At 44.6% G+C, this 19,232-nt stretch overlaps 1 protein-coding gene across 3 annotated transcripts in view; it reads right to left on the reverse strand.

Annotated features, from left to right (window-relative positions):
• The window catches only part of LOC146890961 (cytochrome P450 2D20-like), a 36,292-nt gene extending 23,004 nt beyond the window's left edge, over nucleotides 1-13,288 (reverse strand). Inside the window, exons 1-9 of one of the 3 annotated variants that reach the window (XM_087899110.1) lie at nucleotides 13,013-13,287; nucleotides 12,116-12,287; nucleotides 11,690-11,842; nucleotides 11,452-11,612; nucleotides 10,585-10,761; nucleotides 10,259-10,400; nucleotides 9,872-10,059; nucleotides 9,331-9,472; nucleotides 8,975-9,230 (exon numbers count right to left, since the gene is read on the reverse strand). In XM_087899110.1, coding sequence (XP_087755236.1) covers nucleotides 9,052-9,230; nucleotides 9,331-9,472; nucleotides 9,872-10,059; nucleotides 10,259-10,400; nucleotides 10,585-10,761; nucleotides 11,452-11,612; nucleotides 11,690-11,842; nucleotides 12,116-12,287; nucleotides 13,013-13,201 — 1,503 coding nt within the window. In that variant the 5' untranslated portion in view covers nucleotides 13,202-13,287 and the 3' untranslated portion in view covers nucleotides 8,975-9,051. Of the gene's footprint in view, nucleotides 1-8,974; nucleotides 9,231-9,330; nucleotides 9,473-9,871; nucleotides 10,060-10,258; nucleotides 10,401-10,584; nucleotides 10,762-11,451; nucleotides 11,613-11,689; nucleotides 11,843-12,115; nucleotides 12,288-13,012 lie in introns of those variants that run through there. The other 2 variants (XM_087899111.1, XM_087899112.1) reach the window with 2 other exon arrangements.
• Between the last annotated feature and the right edge of the window lie 5,944 nt (nucleotides 13,289-19,232).

The raw sequence follows: 19,232 nt of genomic DNA on the forward strand, positions 1-19,232 counted from the left end.
ATTGTGCGTGTAGGTCACAGGGAAGTTTCATGATACCGTATGAGAACATCAAACAAATTCATCAAAGATACCAAGCCATACACGAAAATGACTTGTTTTTTCTTAATCTAACAATGATCCATCTGAGAACTGAATGACAAGTGATATTATATATAAAATAGGATTAAAAGAACAAGTATTTTAGGGCAGGACAGTGGCTCTCACAGAATGCTGCTTACTGTGTAAGCATGAGAACACGCATTCATTCCCGAGCATCTGAACCCACCAACCACTAGTGCAATCCCAGTGCTAGGGAGGCAGGAATGGGAGGGTGCTCAGTTGCTGGCCAGATCATCTAGCTCAGTGAGTGGGTTCCAAGTTCAGTGAAACCATCTCAATAAACAAGGCGGAGAAGAGTTGAAGAATACACTCAACTTTGACCTCTGCTTTCCATGCAGAAATGAAGGTATGCATACATGTGCATTCATTCCCCTCTGAAGAAGTCACACAGATACACACACATACACACACACACACACACACACACACACGTACACACACACATACACACAATGAATAGAATGTTTGCACAATAACCTATAAAAATCGTCAGCAGTGACTGACTGGTATGTAAATGAAATGCAGAGAAGTAGAATTTTAGAGAGAACATTAAGACAGGAAGGCTTGCTTCATTGTTCATGACTTGGAAAGAAATCCTGGGAAAAGTTCTGGTACTCAATGGGATCTACACATTCAATTTAATTCCTATCTGATTCCAAAATTACTAAAATTTATATGGAATATTGAGCGACCACAAATACTATCAAATATCTTTAAAAATGATACGTTTGGGGATAGTGAGATGGCTTAATTAGTAAACAACTTGTACAGGAACATGAGGACGGGAGTTCAAATCCCAAGAACAAATATTGCCTGTAATCTAACACTGTACCTGGGAGTACAGAAAGACCCTGGGGTTTGCTACCCAGACAGTCTAGTCACGTTGGTGAGAATGTGCTCAGAACAGACTCAGAAAGGGGCCCTGTGTCTAAAAACAAGATGGATAGTAATTGGAAAAAGTGGCTGACATTAATCACTGACTTCCACATGCATGTTCCTATCCACACACATGAATCCACATATGCGCAAACACAGATCCCAAGAGCCAAACGTTGGCTCATGCCTGCAATCTAACACTACACCTGAGAGGACAGAAAGACCCTGGGGTTTGCTACCAGACAGTCTAGTCACATCTGTGAGAACCAGGCTGAGAAAGGGGCTTTGTATCTAAAATCAAAATGGAAAGTGGTTGAGGAAAATACCTGACAGTAATCACTGACTTCCACATGCATGTTCCTATGTATGCACATGAATATACACATGCACAAACATACACATTGGAAAACTCACATTTCCATTTTGATTGTTTGATTGGTTTGGTTTTTCTTGACAATGTTTCTCTGAGTAGCCCTGACTGTCCTGGAACTCACTCTTCAGACAAGGTTGACCTTAAACTCAGAGATCCACCAGTCTCTGCCTCCATGATGGGACTAAAGTCACTGTCTGGCTACACTTCCTGTTTTCAAACAGGATCTCAGCTCTGGATTGTGATAGGGCTAAATCCCAGAAGACCCAGTGAATAAACTACGATGCATTTCACATTCTAACCTGCAGCACAGCACCATGGCACACTGCAGAGCTTTGAGAGTCATTCTTGAGAGACTGGGGCCAACTGAGATCTGTAACTACTTCCCAACCACCATCATTGGAGGTTCCTACTCACACGGGCATGCTAAGAAGATAACATTCAAAATCTGGAGTATGCACTGAGCGTGTGATACATTCTTCTGATCTCATCATTTGTGGTCTGATTACCAAGGGTAGCCTGAGCTACCTAGTGAGACATCAGTTCAGAAAATAAAACTCAAGTTGAACAAGAGTAAAAACATATTATGTTTAGTTACTACTGGGATTGTATCACTTTTGATACAATATAGCGGTATAACTGCGACACCTGCTAGTCCACATCATTATTACACCTTAAAATCCTCATCTGAACCAGGATTTTAAGGGAGGTAAGTGATCTGACGATGGCAGATAATATCACCATCCAGAAATTTAAAAACCTTTTTGTTTTTACTATGGAAGGAATTTTAGAAGAGGTATATGACCTCCCCGGGATGTATACATACTTAGTCTTAGCCGCTATTAGTTTGATACTTCACATACATTCTTAGAGAAATGGTTTGATAACAGAGTCAAGAATGAGAAACTTTTAGAAATGATACTGACTGTACAGGCTAGTAAAGAGAAGTTGGCTGAAAAGACTCATAAGTTGAAAATGATAACCATAATTTGACAGACAAAATTCATTCCATGTCAACAGGTTATGGAACCTGACAGAATGGTATGGAGATTATCTGAAAGGATTCATACTGTTGAAATTGATAATCAAAATCTGTTAAAAAGTTACGAAAAGCTAGCAGATAGAACCTTCCTCTTGGAAGGCAATCTATATGCTATCTAAATAATATCTAAGGATGAGAAGATATCATTAATGGAAAAACTTAAAGAATTGAAATCACATGTACATGATGAGAACCAGAAATTAGTTGATTTGATGAAATCATTAGAAATATTCGTAGGTAAAGAAATTCAGACTCTACAAAAGACAGTGATACGTAGATTTGAAATCATTGAAGAACTTGTCAGGACTAATATTCAAGGAGATTATGTACAGACAAAAGACAGTACATCTCAGAGTCAGAGATGACTTACCAAGAGTTATAGCTACTTATCCTGTTACTATTTCTGAAAAGCCAGCAAATAGTAATTACCCAAAAGGAAATACAGAATATAAATGGGAGACTATGCATATGAAAGATCTAAAAGATGTTAAGCAAGCAGTAGTATCTTACGGCAAGCATTCACCATGTGTGAAACAGTTGGTAAAGACATGGGCTTCAAGAAATAAGGTTACTTCATGTGATTGGCTTCAGTTAGTCTCAGCTGTATTAGACCCATGGTCCACAGCTTCAGTGGAAAAGTTATTGGAGAGAGAAAGCTAAGACTCTTGAACATCAAGGTACAGCTAAAGGTTTTGAGGCCTCCCAAGATCAAATTCTTGGTGAGGGCCTTTATGCTGATCTGGATACTCAAGCTATATACAATAAACACATATTGTCCCTATGTGGTAGAGCAGTCTTGAATTCAAGAACCAGGAAAAATAATTGAATCATATTCTAAGGTTATACAAGGCCCAAGAGAAAAATTTAGTAACTTTTTGCAAAGATTAACTAAAGCTTTATAAATGGGGGTAGCAGATCCAGCAGCTGTATGAGCTCTCATTGAATCTCTGATTTTAAAAAATGCTAATTTAGAATGGAAAAAATACTTAGGCCCTTAAAGGTAAGATCATCACCAATTGATAAAAGGATTCAACAAACAGACAATGTTGAGTCCTTTGGCTATAACATCGAAATAACAAATGTTTTAATTGTGGCAGAATAGCCAGTGTGGAAGAAATTGAAGACAGGGAGTTCCTAGAAATATGTTTTCAGGGAATGATCCAAAAGGAAGTCCTAGGAGTAGAGATGTAAAGAAGACAAGATGTTGTGCCTCTCTCCTCTGACTCCTGCAGAATATTTAGCTATGCAAAGATGTGTTGCATTTGATGAACTATGGAAAGATGTGTTGTGTTTATTTAATTTTGTAAAGATGTGTGGCTGTTTTACCTTGCCTGCCTACGACACATGATTGGTCTTTTAAAAAAACTGAATGGCAAATAGTGAGGGAAGAGGTATAGGTAGAATTTCCTGGCAGGGAGAGTAAATAGTAGGAGGATTTTAGACTGGAGGAAAAGAAAAGGAGACACAGGGGGATAGATGCCAAGGACCAGACAAACAGACATGAAGGAAGCAGGAAAGTAAGACATACAGAATGAAAAAAAGGTAAAGAGCACCAAAGGAAAATGTAGATGAATAGAAACAGATTAAAGTAAAACAAAAAAGAGCTAGTGAGACAAACCTAGGCTAAGGCATTCAGAATTAATAATAAGCATTCAGAATTAATGCTGAATAAGCATTCAGAATTAATAATAAGTCTCCATGTCTTTATTTAGGAGCTGGTTGGAGGCCAAAAAAAAAAAATCCAACCACAAATGGCATCCAATATGGGGGCCAAATTTCCACACAGGGCTTCAGCCAGCTAGGAAAGGGAGAGGCAGGATAGCTCCTTTAGAGGAGCTGCTGTGAACACAGCACTTGAACAGCTGGAACACTAAGCAGAAAGAACAAGCTAAGTGGAACAGGGCAGGCAGCAGCTTCCTAGAACTGGGGGAGTGGAAAGGAGCTCTTAGCTAAACACAGCTGCCAGCCAGTCCTGCAGGCATAAGGCTGGGCTCTCAGGGACCCAAGGAGGGGTGGGGCCAACCAACAGAGCCACAAGGGAGAGACCTAGCTGCGACTTAACAGTTTAAGATTTGGCTTACTTGGTAAGAGAATGCTCCAGGTGCACAGTAACCTGGTTACAGGACCAGACTGAAAAACCATTACACCGTTTACAATGTGCATAGGTGCTTAAGAAAATAAAGAAAGTGGGTATAGACGATCATAGGAAAGAATAGTAGTTTTAAAATAAATAAGTAAAATCTTTAAAGAAAGAGAAAAGTAATATAAAAAGTATAACCAGTAAATATGGTAGATATGCAGGGAGTCTGGATCCTGTATAGTGCTTTGTTGACTTTGAATTTTTCTGAATGCTCATGGCTGAACAATAGTTGCCAAGAGACACGGGATTGTAAAGAAATTGTTGAATTTAGTCTGCCTAGATATTTTAGGAATTTCTTAACTTTAAAATGGAAATCAGAAAATATATTGTGTTGGGGAAAAGGTTATATTTTTGTTTCCACAGGAAATGAAAGGCTGTGGATTCCTTCAAAATTAATACAGACTAGATTTAATGGGGAGACCCCTCAAAATCTTGGCTACTGACATGAAGAAATAAGCCGAGAAAAACAATAAGACAGGAGACTTCTGTGCTGATCCCTTCACGTGGGTCTGTCTGGGGGACTGAATGAGACATGATAACTCAGGTTGTTTAGAGAGTCCTCATGACTCATTATTACATGCCATCCTTACATGTGGCGTGGGAAGAGGTTTGGTTATACAGTCCCAACAAACTTATACATTGACAGATATCTTTTATCTGATCAAACATAAAATAAAATTCTCTTTGGCTGGCTTGTGTACAACACACAGTCCATACTTGTTGTGATGTAGATTTATATGTTACCTTTGAAAGTTTGTGTGTTTTCAGGATAGAGGATCAGACACCAATGAAAATGGGTGGCCCCAGTTACCCAGCCGTTCAGAGTGCATCTGTTGCAGTTTCTTCAGAGTTCTGCATTCAGAACAACTTCAAGTTTACTAGCTGAGATGGTCCAGCCTCACAGACTAGGCAGGACTTCAGATAAGCTTGCACTTTCCCTTTGCACAGACTGGACAACAAATGCTACAGCTACTTGTCTTTGGATTTGGCCATTATCTCATTTTTTTTCATTATCTCATTTTTTTCATTATCTCATTTTTTTCAGGGTTCCCTGGTCATGCTGTAACCCTCAGACAATAAGAAGCAGTCTAGAGAACACAATGCCCCAAGAGATGGGGCAATTGTTTTTCAGTCATTTAGTGGGTTCTGGTTGTCTGTATCATTTAGTGGGTAAATAGGAATAAAGGATAAAAAGATAACTATTCATCTCAAACATTTTACATTGGTAGAGTTTTTTGTATGTGATACAAATTTAAGGTTATTTGTTTTACCATATATGTGTGTGTGTGTGTGTGTGTGTGTGTATGTCTGTTTCTACACTAATTTAAATCATTGTACCAATGCAGCTTATTAAAAATCCATATAAAGTTTTGGTGCTGAAAGTTATTGCTTATGATAATTAAAATGCAGGTTAGTAGTTACTATTGTATGAACATCAAATTTGTAGTCTTGTTAAATATGTTTATAAGGTTAAACAGATATATTTCAGATAGTTGATATTCAAATGCTTCAGAGACCCACAGAATATTACATTTAAGATAATTAGATTAGGATACATTTGACATAAGATTTTCATGAGAATGAGACATGTCTGCTCTTAGCAGCACCAATCTAATTCATCAAAGGGTAATGGGCATTGACGATCCACCATATAGAGTTTGCTTTCATTGTGGCAAAGCTATCCATTTTGTCAGGAATCTGCCCTTGCCTCAACTGCAGATAGTATACTGTATAGACAGAACAAACCGAACACAAAGGAAAAGGACTGTTGAACTTTGCCAAGACAAGGTAAAGCAGTCCTTTAAAATTTCTGCTTCACAGAAAAGCCTGTCAAATACATTAGGCCTGTGACCAATTACAGATGTCTCAACTGAGCAGAAGAACCTTGAGTGACTGTCCAGGCAGCCAGCTGTTTCTGCCATTTCTATACTTTTGGAAGTCCCTTGCCTTGCACTTCCTGCTCGTTAGGGACTATTATGCCCTTCCCAGGACTCCAATAGAACCAAAGACAAGATAGTTATAGAAAAACAGAAACAAGTTAAATTAAGATAAAAGAGCTAGTGGGACAAGCCTAAGCTAAGGTCAATCATTCATAATTAATGATAAGTCTCCATGTCTTTATTGGAAGCAGAGTGGCAGCCCAAAGAAAATTCCAATTATATCTGATTCTTTAACACTCCACCTACCAGCAGCCATGAGCTGCCACACTTCCTGGTCTTTCCATTATACTTCCACTAACTAAAAAAGTCCAAACTAACCTCAGACCCGACAGAGCAAGTCACCAGGAAGCTGCATTGCCTACTTCTTGGGGACCCAGATACCTGTGTCTCCTGTGTCTTCAGGACCATTATTTGAAGTCAGAATTAAGGGAAATCTGTAGTCCTGATTGCCGTGTGTGTGTGTGTGTGTGTGTGTGTGTGTGTGTGTGTGTGTGTGTGTGTGTGTGTGAAGCTATACCACATGTTCTTTAAGTCCAGGCCACTTGTGGCACAGGGTCTGGTGGGTAGCTGAAATTCTAGAACTTGCACCACTGAATAAATCCACTTTTTAAAAAATATGGCCATGAATATGACCACGGGCCACAGCTCATCTCCAGTCAGTTACCTCAGGGCTACATCACTGCTCCTAGGTAATTCTGCAAACATCTTAACCACTGCAACCATGTAAAGTCAGGAAGGAGACCTCTTACTGCAAAATGGCATCTGGTCCCTAAGGAAGATGGCAAGACTGTCCTTTCAATAGTGTCTTCCGTTGAGCTGCTGTGTTCTCTCTTCCATCTGAGTGACAGGAGGAGTTAGAGCACTCTAGGAAGGTTTGCCTCAGTTTTCTACCTCTTCTTCCCACTCCAGGAGCTTACTCAATGGTGGGCATCAGGAGGTGGAGGCAGACTCCACAGCAGCTGCGCATGCTGGTTATGTTAGGCTGAGGACTGTGAGCATGAGGCACAAATGTCCAGTGAACCCTTGCTCCCAAGGACATAGAAAAGTCATTCATCTGACATGTCACACATGCAGAGCATAAAGGAAATATAGGACATGGCCTCAGACTGGAGTAAGACCTTCCAGAACCACTAAAAGAGGAAGTAGGAGCGTTGTCCAGATGTCCGTACAGTGAAGCACACTGACTACTCTTCCTGATGATCCAGGCTTGATTCCCAGGACTCACAAGAAGTTTACAACTAACTGTGATGCACGTCCCTGGAGATCCCATGTTTACCCCTGTCCTCCTCAGGAACCACACACATGCAAGCAAATACCCATGAATACACAATAAAAATAAGGGGCTGGGGAGGGGAGAAGGGATGGTGGCAAATGATGTGGCTATTCCTGTAGGCAGCGAGGAGGGGGACTGCGAAGTAAAGCTATAGCAGCTTGGTGAGTGTCTGGTCCTGAATATTACAACAGGCATTGTCTGACCACTGATGGGTGGTGGAGGACCCCTAACATTCCATGGCAGAGAGTCTGTGGGAGGACATTTTCTATTTCACAAAACAAAAGCAAAATCAATGTCTTCATAGCTGTGTCTCAAGTCATGCCATAGAGGATGGGGGATTGTAATGCTACAGTCTAGCCTCAGATTATATGGAGACTAAGATGAGCCATGAGGGGTCCTGCATGCCTCCATGTTCTCCCTGGCCCACCGAAACAGAAATTTGCAAAATTCTTGAGCTTTCCTAGTGAGTAATATCTATTATATCATGCCCACTTGCTTGCTGGGAGCACTCTCCCCGGTCAGGAGAGATGGCCCCAGACAGTACAGCAGGATCCCGCCCAGCCTCCTGGATTCTGACACCTTTCCTACAGCAGATGTTCTCCTGCATCCCTTCACTGCAGCAAGCTGAGCTGGGAGGACAGCAACTTCTCTAGCAGTAAGAGACCCCTTAACCATTTGTGACATTTCAGGATCCTGGGAATCTACACCAACATCTGTCCCCCACCCCTCCAAAAATATTGTGCTGAATCCCACAAGTCATTCACACTTCCTCACAGGAACCACAGAGTACTGACTTCTGTCTGCGGTTTGTCCCCATCCCCGCAGAGGATGGGCGGGCCTTTAAGTGTGATCTATGCCCAATCACTGGACACCAGCACAAGGCCCTCTCTTCTTACTTTGTCCCGATGCTTCCCCCTCTCATTCTCCCTTTCATTCTCTCCTCTGTCTCTTCATCACCTCCTGACCTACTTCACCCGCCAATTTTTTCTGTTTTGGAGAAAAGATCTCAATAAGCAGTCAAGGCCATACAGCCCAGGCTGGTCTTGAACTTGCCATCTTCTTGCCTCAGCCTCCCTTGTGCTATACCGCAGGCCTGTGCCACTACTGTTGGCTCAGTAAACTCTTCTTACAACATTAAAGTTGTTCATAGAGGAGGTCTGGGGCAGAGGGGAAAGACTGTAGCCTGTTGTCTTAAGACAGAGTGGAGACAAGGATGGAGGTAGAACCTGCAATCTGAGTGGCAGCCACAGACTGGGTTTATTGGACATCAATCAGCACAAGCTGGGGAGAAGGATGGAGCTCTTGTCCTTGCTAGCGCACGACTGCACAGAGCTCGTAGGGGGTTGGGGTAACTGGCAATGCGAAAATGCCATGGTCGCTGGGCCGGGGCTGTCCACTGGGCACCGAGAAGCTAAAGCGCTGCAGGAGACAAGTGAAGAAAAGGAAGAGCTCCATGCGGGCCAGGGGCTCACCCAGGCAAGCTCTGCGACCTGTAGGTGGGAAAGGGGCTCAGTCAGTCTGGGCCTGATGGATGCTCTGCCCTCCAAGACACCCTGGAAAGAAACATGAAGCCAAGCATCCCACAGACACCTGCTGAGAATGGCATGAAGGCCTCATGCTTCACAAAGCGGCCTTGGGCATCCAGGAAGTGCTCAGGATGGAAGCGGAGGGGCTTCTCCCAGACAGTCTCATCCTTCAGCACTGAGGACAGGTTGGTGAGGAGGGTCGTCCCCTGGCAGGAGGCACATGGTGTGAACATTGACTGTGGTGGGGCTGCCAGTACCCTGGTTACCGTGGTCACATGCACAACCTCTTCCTGCACACACAGGGTTCTTTCATTCACCTCAACCTCAGATCCCCTTGGTACCATTTTCTGGTACCATTCAAGGCCATACGACAAAGCTACCCTAAGTACCCAAATCAGAGGCTGCACTGTGTGCAGTGCTCCCTGCAATCCTGTGGCTTATTCCACTAGCCATCCTCTTCCCTGGGGAGCCCTGGGCAATGGCTGCAGTGTACTCACACCCAGGCTGGGCCCTTCACCATCTGCAAATTCAGGATGTGGAAGACTTGGTCTTTATAGCCTCTGTTTGACCAGTGGTGACCCAGGGACAACAGTGACCGTGCCTACCTTGGGGATGAGGAAGCCCTGTACTTCAATGTCACGGGATGTCATGTGTGGTAAATTCACTGGGACGATGTCACTAAATCGCTGCACCTCATGAATGACAGCATTGGTGTAGGGCATGCGAGCCTGGTCTGCCATTTCTGGACGCCGCACCTGCCCTATGACTTCATCAATCTCTTGTTGGACGCGGCCTGGAGGAACAGCCTCCCCTCAGTGAAGCAGTCCCTTAGTGGCTCTAACTTGACCTTCTACCACTGGGTGAGTAGGTGGTTTAAGACTCCCATCAGAATTGTGGGAGTCTGGGTCAAGGTGATGCTGGAGCCCCAGATGCTTCTCAAATACTTCTATCTTTCTTCCCTCACACTCCCTCCCAGGCTCAGCCAGGCTTACCCTGCACATCCGGGTGTAGGATCATGAGCAACAGGGCCCAGGACAGTGTGGTTGAGGTGGTCACCATCCCTGCAATGAACAGGTCAGTTACTACTGCGCGCAGGTTCCCATCGTTGAAGCTGCTCTCAGGATTCCCCTTGGCCTGGGCAGACAGAGAAGGTAGGCACAGGGACAAAGGGAGTAAACCCCAAAATGATCCACCATTGTGTTCATATACCCCAGATGTTGGGTTCATGGATGACATACAAACTCCACTTCCCTGGCTTCACAACTCACAGAACACTTCACCCCAAAGGCCCTCTCCCCATCTTTATTGCTGTCCTCACCTTCTCCATCTCAGCCAGGAAGGCATGTGTCAGGTCTTGGGGTGGCTGGGCAGGGTCCCAGGTTCCCTTGTGCTCAAGCAACAACTTATCCAGTGAATTTGTCAATTCCGTCAATTTGGGGAAGGCTTTACCAGGGAGCCCAGGGATGTGCATGAGCACCGGGAATGTGTTTACCAGCTGTCAAAACAACAGGTCAAGTGGTTTTTATTCCAAATTAAGAGGCATGTGTGTATGTGTGTGTGTGTGTGTGTGTGTGTGTGTGTGTGTGTGTGTGTCTACATGTGCACTCTCACAGCTACATGTGCACAATGACTACTGTTTGGAGGTCAAAGGACAACTTGTAGAGTAGGATCGCTCTCCCATGTGAGTCCCAGGGATACTGCTCAGAACTCCAGGCTTCCTTACTAAGTTCCTTTACCCACAGACAATGGTCTTGAGCCTGGATGCTACTTCTGCTCAGTGTTCACCTGGAGTAGACTCAGTTCCCAGCCCCTTTTCTTTTTAGTTCCCAGCCTCTTCCACAAAGGACTCAGGGTCTGTTTGTCCCCAAACATCACTTGTTGCATCCTCAGGTCCTACCTGTAGATTGTCTTGAGCCCAGGGTGAACAAAATGCCTTACTACTCTGCACATCTAACAGTCTTACATGGTTTCCATGTAGACAGGGGCAGAGCCTCACCCCCTTTCTAGAGCCCCTGACCTTGGTCCACTCTTCCCCTCTGTTATCTGAGATTTGCCAAGGGCATGGGCTTTCCTCCTGCATTTGACTATCACACAAGGCCCTTACCCGATTCCCCCGGAATGAATATTCATCCTAATTTTATAGCACAGAAGTGGCCATGCACACTGACTGCCCTGAGCCTCATACCTCAGCAATGAAGCCAGTGTCCTCTCCAAAACTTTCCTGTAAGGTTTTGAGCAACCTACTGAAGAAAGGGTCTTCATACTCAAAGCGCTGGGCATAAATGAGAGATGAAATCACATTGCATGTACCTTTGTTCAGGAGGGTGGTGGGATTAAATGGTTGCCCTAGAAGCAGATGCAAACAAGTCATGATGTTGTTCGTCACTGCGTGCCCATATGGCTACCATATTCCCATCACCCACCAGACTCCTTGGTGAAGGCGTCACAGAGGTGTCCAGCCTCCTCCGTCACCCACTGCTCCAGGGATTTCTTGCCCAGGCCGAAGTCTCGCATGGTGGACACAGAGAATCGCCGCTGTTCTCGCCATTCGTGACCATAAGGTGCTAACGCCACACCTGCAGGGACATCTGTGTGTAACCAAGGATACATGGCTGTGCTGTCTGCTCTGCTCCCAACATTTCCCTGAGGTCAGTCTGAGCCATCAGCGCCCCAGCACTTTGCTATCACAATCAGCACAGGCCACTTTAAAGGCTCCACCCTCCACTGCAGTGACTTTCCATTGAAAGACATTGCCTGAACACAGCCCCTCCATTAACCCTGTCCATCTTCTGGTCACTGCTCCTCAAGCCCTATTCTCTCTGCCCATGTCCCACTGTATAACTCTTTGCCTTTTGTTTTGGGCCCATAGCCCATGACAGCATAGATGGGCATTGGAGGGCGGTCAGCAGTGTCCTCTCCACAGGTCACCAGCACTTCCCGCACCGCCTTCAGTCCATTGATAACGACCACGGGCTTCCAGGCCATCTGCAGGCTGAACAGGTCCCCATAGCGTTGACGAAGCTGAAGTAGAGGGACAAAATGCTTAGAAAATGGAAATCCCTAGCAATCTGGACAATATAAGCACAACACATAACACGTGTATCTCTGTGTGTGTGATGTGTGCAGTTACACATAAGCACATTTTATGGTATGCATTCTGTAGCTTGGTCCTGCCCTATGCTGGGCAAATGCCCTATCACTGACCACATCTCTAGACTGAGGTATGACACCTTATGCCTGCATGACTCTGTCTTCTAAATCCAGCAATGTTCTTGTAGTAGATGTGATCATTAAACTGTTACATTGCGACAAAAATGTTGGTTCTCCTTCATATCCTGCCATACATGATGGAATTCAGGTGCTTGAGATGGACAGCAAGGCCTGACACCATACAGCAGTAAGAGATTATAGCAGATGCAGCCCATCCTCACTACATGCTACAATGAATCCAGATCCTCCCCTCTGCCCTGAGACCTCAGCCACTGATGGGATCACAAGAAAACTGGGTGACTCTGACCTCTGTCTTGTCCAACCACAGTCCACGCCTGTCTCCATGACCTTTTCCATACTGAGCTCCTGCTCTTAGAAGTCCACAGAGAGCGAAGAACCTGAAGCAAGTGCCACAAGGCAACCACTAAGCCTCTTCCACTTGGTGGCCATCTTCCTGTCTGTCCTGTGGCTTCAGCACCACCATGTACTGCTGGGGCACCATGACCTCTACTGCCCTCCACTGCCATCTCCCTCACCTTGTGTAAACTATACGGCATGTTCTCGAAGTCCACCTGCAGGAGGTTGCCCAGCCCAGGTAGGGGCACAGGACCTGGAGGGTAGCGGGCAGTCCAGAACTTGCGTCGGTGCATCAGGTCCACCAGGAGCAGGAAGATGGCTGTGAATAGGACCATGGACCACAGGCCATCTCCAGTCAGCAGTGCCATGACTGCCCCTGCTTCCCAGCCTGGTTGGGGAAACGCCTGCTCCAGACACCTAGGATCAGGAAAGACACTCTGAGGACAGGCTGGGCACCTGGTCCCTTATGAAGGGGAGAAGGCTGCACTTTGTTCTCTACCCGGAGCCAAGTACCTGTGTTTACTGTTCAGTCAGGTTGTGTAACAAAACGTCAGGAAAGTCCAGGGCACGTCAGGCTCAGAGGTCAATGCCCTGTCTTCTCTCGATGGATACTTATCCATGGGACCTGCTTCAGCTTCTCCTCGGGGAACTGAACAGAGTGGCTATGTATGGCTGGGCACTGTGAGCACAGTGGGCAGAGGACCAGTGGACCCTGCCTGAAGGTGCAGCATCACAAGGTATAGCAAAGTCAGTCAGTGATGTGCCACACTGGAAAGGCTCTGGGGACCTGAGGCCATTGTCTCAGAATGAATGTGGACATGTTTGAAGTTCCATTGAACACTCAACTTATAGGACAGGAGGTGTGACTGACTCTGCAGGCACCATCACAGTGTAGCAAGGGTTACTGAAGTGGCTTGTGTGGCTAGACAAGGAGGGTGAGAGAGAGGCAGTGTGGAGAAGGCAGCCACAGCCTGGGGAGCCATGACTACAGGTGTGAGGTCACTCAACACATGAGGAAGGCCAACCTTACAAACTGGAAACCTCTTAGCTCTGATCTGAAAAAAGCTAAGAAACTGTTTTTAACTCTTAAGAGATTCACGAAAAGGCCATCAGGATGTCCAGGTGGTTGTCACAGGGAGGCCTCTGTCTAATTTTATTCACCCTTTGCTTCTTGGCAGGTGGAGCCCTGTGTCTACAGTTATCATAATGTGAATGGATTGGGTGTCTCCTTCCTGATACACAGGCAGTTTTGAGGATCTTGTGAACATTGTCAGAAACATGGCAAAGACCACCATGGAGGCATAAGGAGCGCTTTGTTGACAGGACACAAGGATACAGCACTTTAGGACACACCGCCTCTGCATCACAAACCCTGGCTTCAAACTCTACTACAGAGTTACAGTACTGAAAACAGCCTGGTTTGGTGTGAAAACAGAAAGAAGGCCAAATGGAACTGAATCGAAGACCTGGATATCAAGCCACACACCTACTAACCCTGATTTTGACAGAAGCAAAAAGTATCAGATGGAAAAAAGAAAGCATAATCAACAAATGGTGCTGGCATGACTGGATATCAACATGCAGAAGAATGAAAAGAGATCCATATCTATTGCCATGCACAAAATTCAAGTCCAAATGGATCAAAGACCACAATGTAAAACCAAAAACACCGAACCTCATAGAAGAGACAGTGCAAAGTACACTTGAACACATTGGCACAGACGATCACTTCCTAAATATAACCACAAGTTAGCGCAGACACTGAGAGAAACACTTAATAAATGGGACCTCCTGAACGTGAGAAGCTTCTGTAAAGCAAAAGACAAAGTCAACAAGACAAAACGGCAGCCTACAGACTGGGAAAAGATCTTCACTAATCCAACATCAGAGAGTGGTCTGATCTCCAAAATATACAAAGAACTCAAGAAATTAGTCATAAAAAGAACAAATAATTCAATTAAAAAAATGGAGTATAGACCTAAACAGAGAACTCTCAACAGAGAAATCTAAAATGGCTGAAAGACACTTAAGGAAATGTTCAACATCCTTAGCCATCAGAGAAATGCAAATCTAAACAACTCTGAGATTCCATCTTTCACCAGTAAGAATGGCCAAGATCAAAAACACTGATGACAACTTATGCTGGAGAGGTTATGGGGAAAAGGGAACACTTCTGCATTGCTGGGGGGAATGTAAGCTGGTACAACCCCTTTAGATGTCACTGTAGTTATTTCTCAGAAAATTTGGAAATAACCTTCCTCAAGACCCAGTAATACCACTTTGGGTATATATTAAAAGGATGCTCAATTGTACCACAAGAACATATGCTCAACTATGTTCATAGCAGCTTTGTTTGTCATAGCCTGAACCTGGAAACAACCTACATGATTCTTGACCAAAAATGGATAAGAAAAATGTCATAAATTTACACAATGGAGTACTACACAGCAAAAAAATATAATGACATCTTGAAATTTGTAGGCAAAGGCATAGATCTAGAAAACATATTGAGTGAGGTAACCCAGACCCGGAAAGACAATTATCATATGAACTCACTCATAAATGGCTTTTAGACATAAAGCAAATAAAAACTAGCCTACAATTCACAGTCATAGAGAACTTGGACAACACTGAGGACCCTAAGAGAGACACACAGTTGTAACCTACACAGGAAGTAGAAAAATACAAGATCTCCTGGGTAAATTGGGAGCATGGGAACCATGAGAGAGAGTAGAAGTGCAGGGGAGGGGAAGGGAGGTAAGCAGAAGAAAATATATAGCTCAATAAAATCAATGAAAGCATTTAAAGGATAAAAAATGGATAAATGCCTGTGATTAGTTTTGTAGTGAGTTAGGGGCGGGGAGAGGATGGTGGCTACAGCCACTTGAGTCTTGTGGACAGGTGTGAGGCTGCAGAATTGACCAGGAAGTCCTGACTCAGAACCTGGGCCCTTCTTCCTTCAGTTCCAAGAATGCTGAGAAATGCCAACAACTATGAGATAGTCACAGACCCTCAGGTTAGGTGAGCTACTTGTCACATGATGATCTCTTTCCTTTATCCACCCTTTGTTTCTCCTCATGCCAGATGTCTGTGGTTAGTATGGGCCCCATGTGGAAAATGGAAATATGACTCTGAGCCTTCTGACAAATGGCACACTGTATGTGCCAAATCATGACTCAGTAGGTGGAGTCCCTGTCCTTGCTGGGGATCCAGAGTTGTGAAGGTCAAAGACTCAGAAGTCCCAGTGCAATTCAAAGACTCAGAAGTCCCAGTGCAATCCAGACAGTGATCTCTGCTGCCCCTCTAGTGTGGCAGAAGGGAGACAGGAGCTGAGTTAGAGGAGATGAGCCGAGTTCACACCATGTAGCCCTCAATAAGGACTGGACACTGGGTCATCTTCTCTCTGCTGCTCCTGCCACCCCGTTCTCTGCCCACATCTGTGTCACCAGGGCCTGTGAAGAACTCCATGCTTATTGACATCCTGAAGACCCAAGTCTGCTCCCTGTTCCTCTCCATGACTCCTGGCCATGCAAAACTCAATTACACAGGATGGCATTTTAGGTTGGACCACAGACAAGGGTCTTTGTCCAGCTCCAACTTGGCCTGAATGGAGCCCTGAATGGGAGTCAGGATAGGAGCCTGGGTCACGGTCAGAGGGGAGGGACAGAGACAACTGTGTTCTGGTCACTCATAGGCTCAAGCTGGTGGCTTCCTCCTGGTTTGCTCCAAGACCCTCCCAGACTTCATGGCTAGGCCTAGATGATAGTTGTCACACGTTCTGCCTCTCCTCGGGTCTCCACATCTCTTCTGTGTGTCACATATGATGACGTGAAAGAGAAACCATGGTGCTGACTGGGTCTGATCTTCCTACTTCAGGCTGAGTGAGGCCCTGGGAGGTTAGTGCACTGAGCAGGCGAGGGGTGTCACACACTGTATGTTGTACAGGTTCCTGGTCTGTCACCAGCTCATGGGAGATGACCTGGATGCTCTGGTAACATCTGCCTGCCAGCACTGTTTGCTTCCCTTCATCCTCAGTTCATGGTCCCTCAGCCACGTGAGCACTAGTGTCCTGTAAGGTCAGTGTGACTTCCGGGGACTGGGGTCTTGGAATCCATGTCAGCTGCAAAGATGTGCCATGTCTACGACAGGAAGGTGGAACTGAGTTATGAGTTCTCATTGGCCAGCAATGTTCCTAGTTTAACAATTCTCTGTTCACATGTCAACAGATAGTTAATCACTGTCCTTTGGACTCTACTGGAAGAAAACAATGGAACCTGGGCACATCTGTCATGGACTGACCTGTGTGCCCTTCCCTTTGCTGGCTTCAACTGCCTGGGTTAACTGAAGTGAAGACCAACAGTGACACCTAGAGCCACTCCTAGCTCTGTGCTTTCTTTCCCTAGGCATGGTTGGAAGTGCAAGCCATTCAGCTTAGTAAGAGTGATGTGACTCACTGGGGTCATTGTGACTCAGACTGTTGACTTGGGAATACTCATTTGGGCAAAACACGGCCTGGGTTTGTTTGGTGTTGGTGAAACTCCCATACCTGAATGGTTACGTCACCCCTCTTGGTATGACAGGATGGTAGCTATGGAAACAGAAACCACAAAACTTATGCTTGAGATGACATATGTAAAATACTGAAAATCAGCCTCACATATAATTCCTGGATACCGTCACTACTCACATATTTTTGGAAGTTGCTTATTGATACTTCTTGTTTATTCAGCTGATATTGTTTCCTTCTTGGGTCTCTGAGGAAGTTGAAGACTAGATAGGTATAGTTTTCCTTGTTTCCTTGCAGAAAGCAAGTTATGATAAAGTATATTAGGTATAAGCCCTTGGACTCACGAAGAATAGGATAGATATGGAGTATTGTCGATAAAATTGTTGAATGAAAATGGACTAGACATTGTTGATGTATTTATTGCCTGGATATAATGTATATAGTCGTTGTACTTATTCTGTATAGTTTTTCTCACATTAGTTATAGCCATCTCTTTATTTTAGACGAGGGGTAATGTAGTGATATTTCACTTGTATTTTAATAAATAAAATTTGCCTGAGGATCAGAGAGTAAAACAGTCACCCTGGTCAGCCTTACATCCCAGGCAGTGGTAACACACAGTTTTAATCACAGTAGACATGCTAATTTGCCATAGAAACTGGACGGTAGTGGTGCACGCCCTTACTCCCAGCCGTACAGAAGAGTATAAGATAGGAGGAGACAAATCTCTGTCAGTCTCATTCTGTGAATTCCTGGGAGCAGGATCATCATTTCAGATTGAGGTAGAGTTAAGAGCCACTGACTGGCTGTTTTGCTCTTCTGACCTTCAGGTTGAACCCCATTGTCTGTCTCTGGGCTACTATTAATCATGCTACAGATGGAAGCCTACAATGACCTTCCATTGTCTCCAGGAAGTCCAGATACTAGGTTAGCGTGTGACAACAGACTCTGTCCTGCCTGTCCTTACCCAACATTGCAACTCACAGCTCTCACCTTTCCACCTCAGTTAGGAAGGCATCAGTCAGGGCTCAGGGTGGACAGGATCTCAAATCATCTGGGCTCAGTTAACACACTGTACTGCAAACCCATTAGTGGACTGTGCTCTGGGAAGTTTTGCCAAGATGCCTTAGGATATGCTGGAGCAATGTAACTACATTCAACACACATGACAACCACAGAGAGTAGCTGAGGACATATGTCCTTTAGTAGCTTTTAAATTACCTTTATTCTTATTAATGTGTGTGGACAGGTATGTGTAAGGATCTATGAATTTATGCAAGTGTGTGTGCGTGTGGCTTCATACGTAGTGTTGTTAGAGAGAACCCACTAGTGATGACCCCTCAGACACAGTCTGTAGACAACTGAACGTCTATTTCAGCTGGTTGGGACTACACTCAGGTATTCGAGACCTAACTGTAGCCCTGTGCATTTAGAACAAGGGGCTTTTAAGGGCAAAATACACAGTCTACTTAGATCTGAGGTAACTCCGTGGGAGGTATTGTACTAGCAAGCAGTTTAAGAGAAGCCAAACAAGACAAGCTGTTAGCTGGACAGAGGTTTGCTTAAGCAGGCAGTTGTGAGCTAAAAATAATCTAGCCGGGGCCTCTCTACCTCAGGTTCCCTAGAATCAACTTGAGTAGTTTCCCACCAAGGAGATCAAATTCTAATCAAACCTAAATCATATTCAGCAAGAATATGAGATGGAGAAACCTCTGCACTGTCTTTCCCTGTTACAGTGTGCATATAGCATGGTATGTGTTTCTGTTACATGAATGTGTCCATATGAATGCATGTATGTGAGTATAGTGTGTGTGTTCATAGTGCTGTGTATATGTGTAAGAGTGTGTGCATAGTGTGCATGCATATGTGTAAGTGTGTGTAAGGCATAAGTG

The sequence above is a fragment of the Myodes glareolus genome, chromosome 19, assembly GCF_982192425.1.
Source record: "Myodes glareolus chromosome 19, mMyoGla1.1, whole genome shotgun sequence".
Taxonomy (NCBI): domain Eukaryota; kingdom Metazoa; phylum Chordata; class Mammalia; order Rodentia; family Cricetidae; genus Myodes; species Myodes glareolus.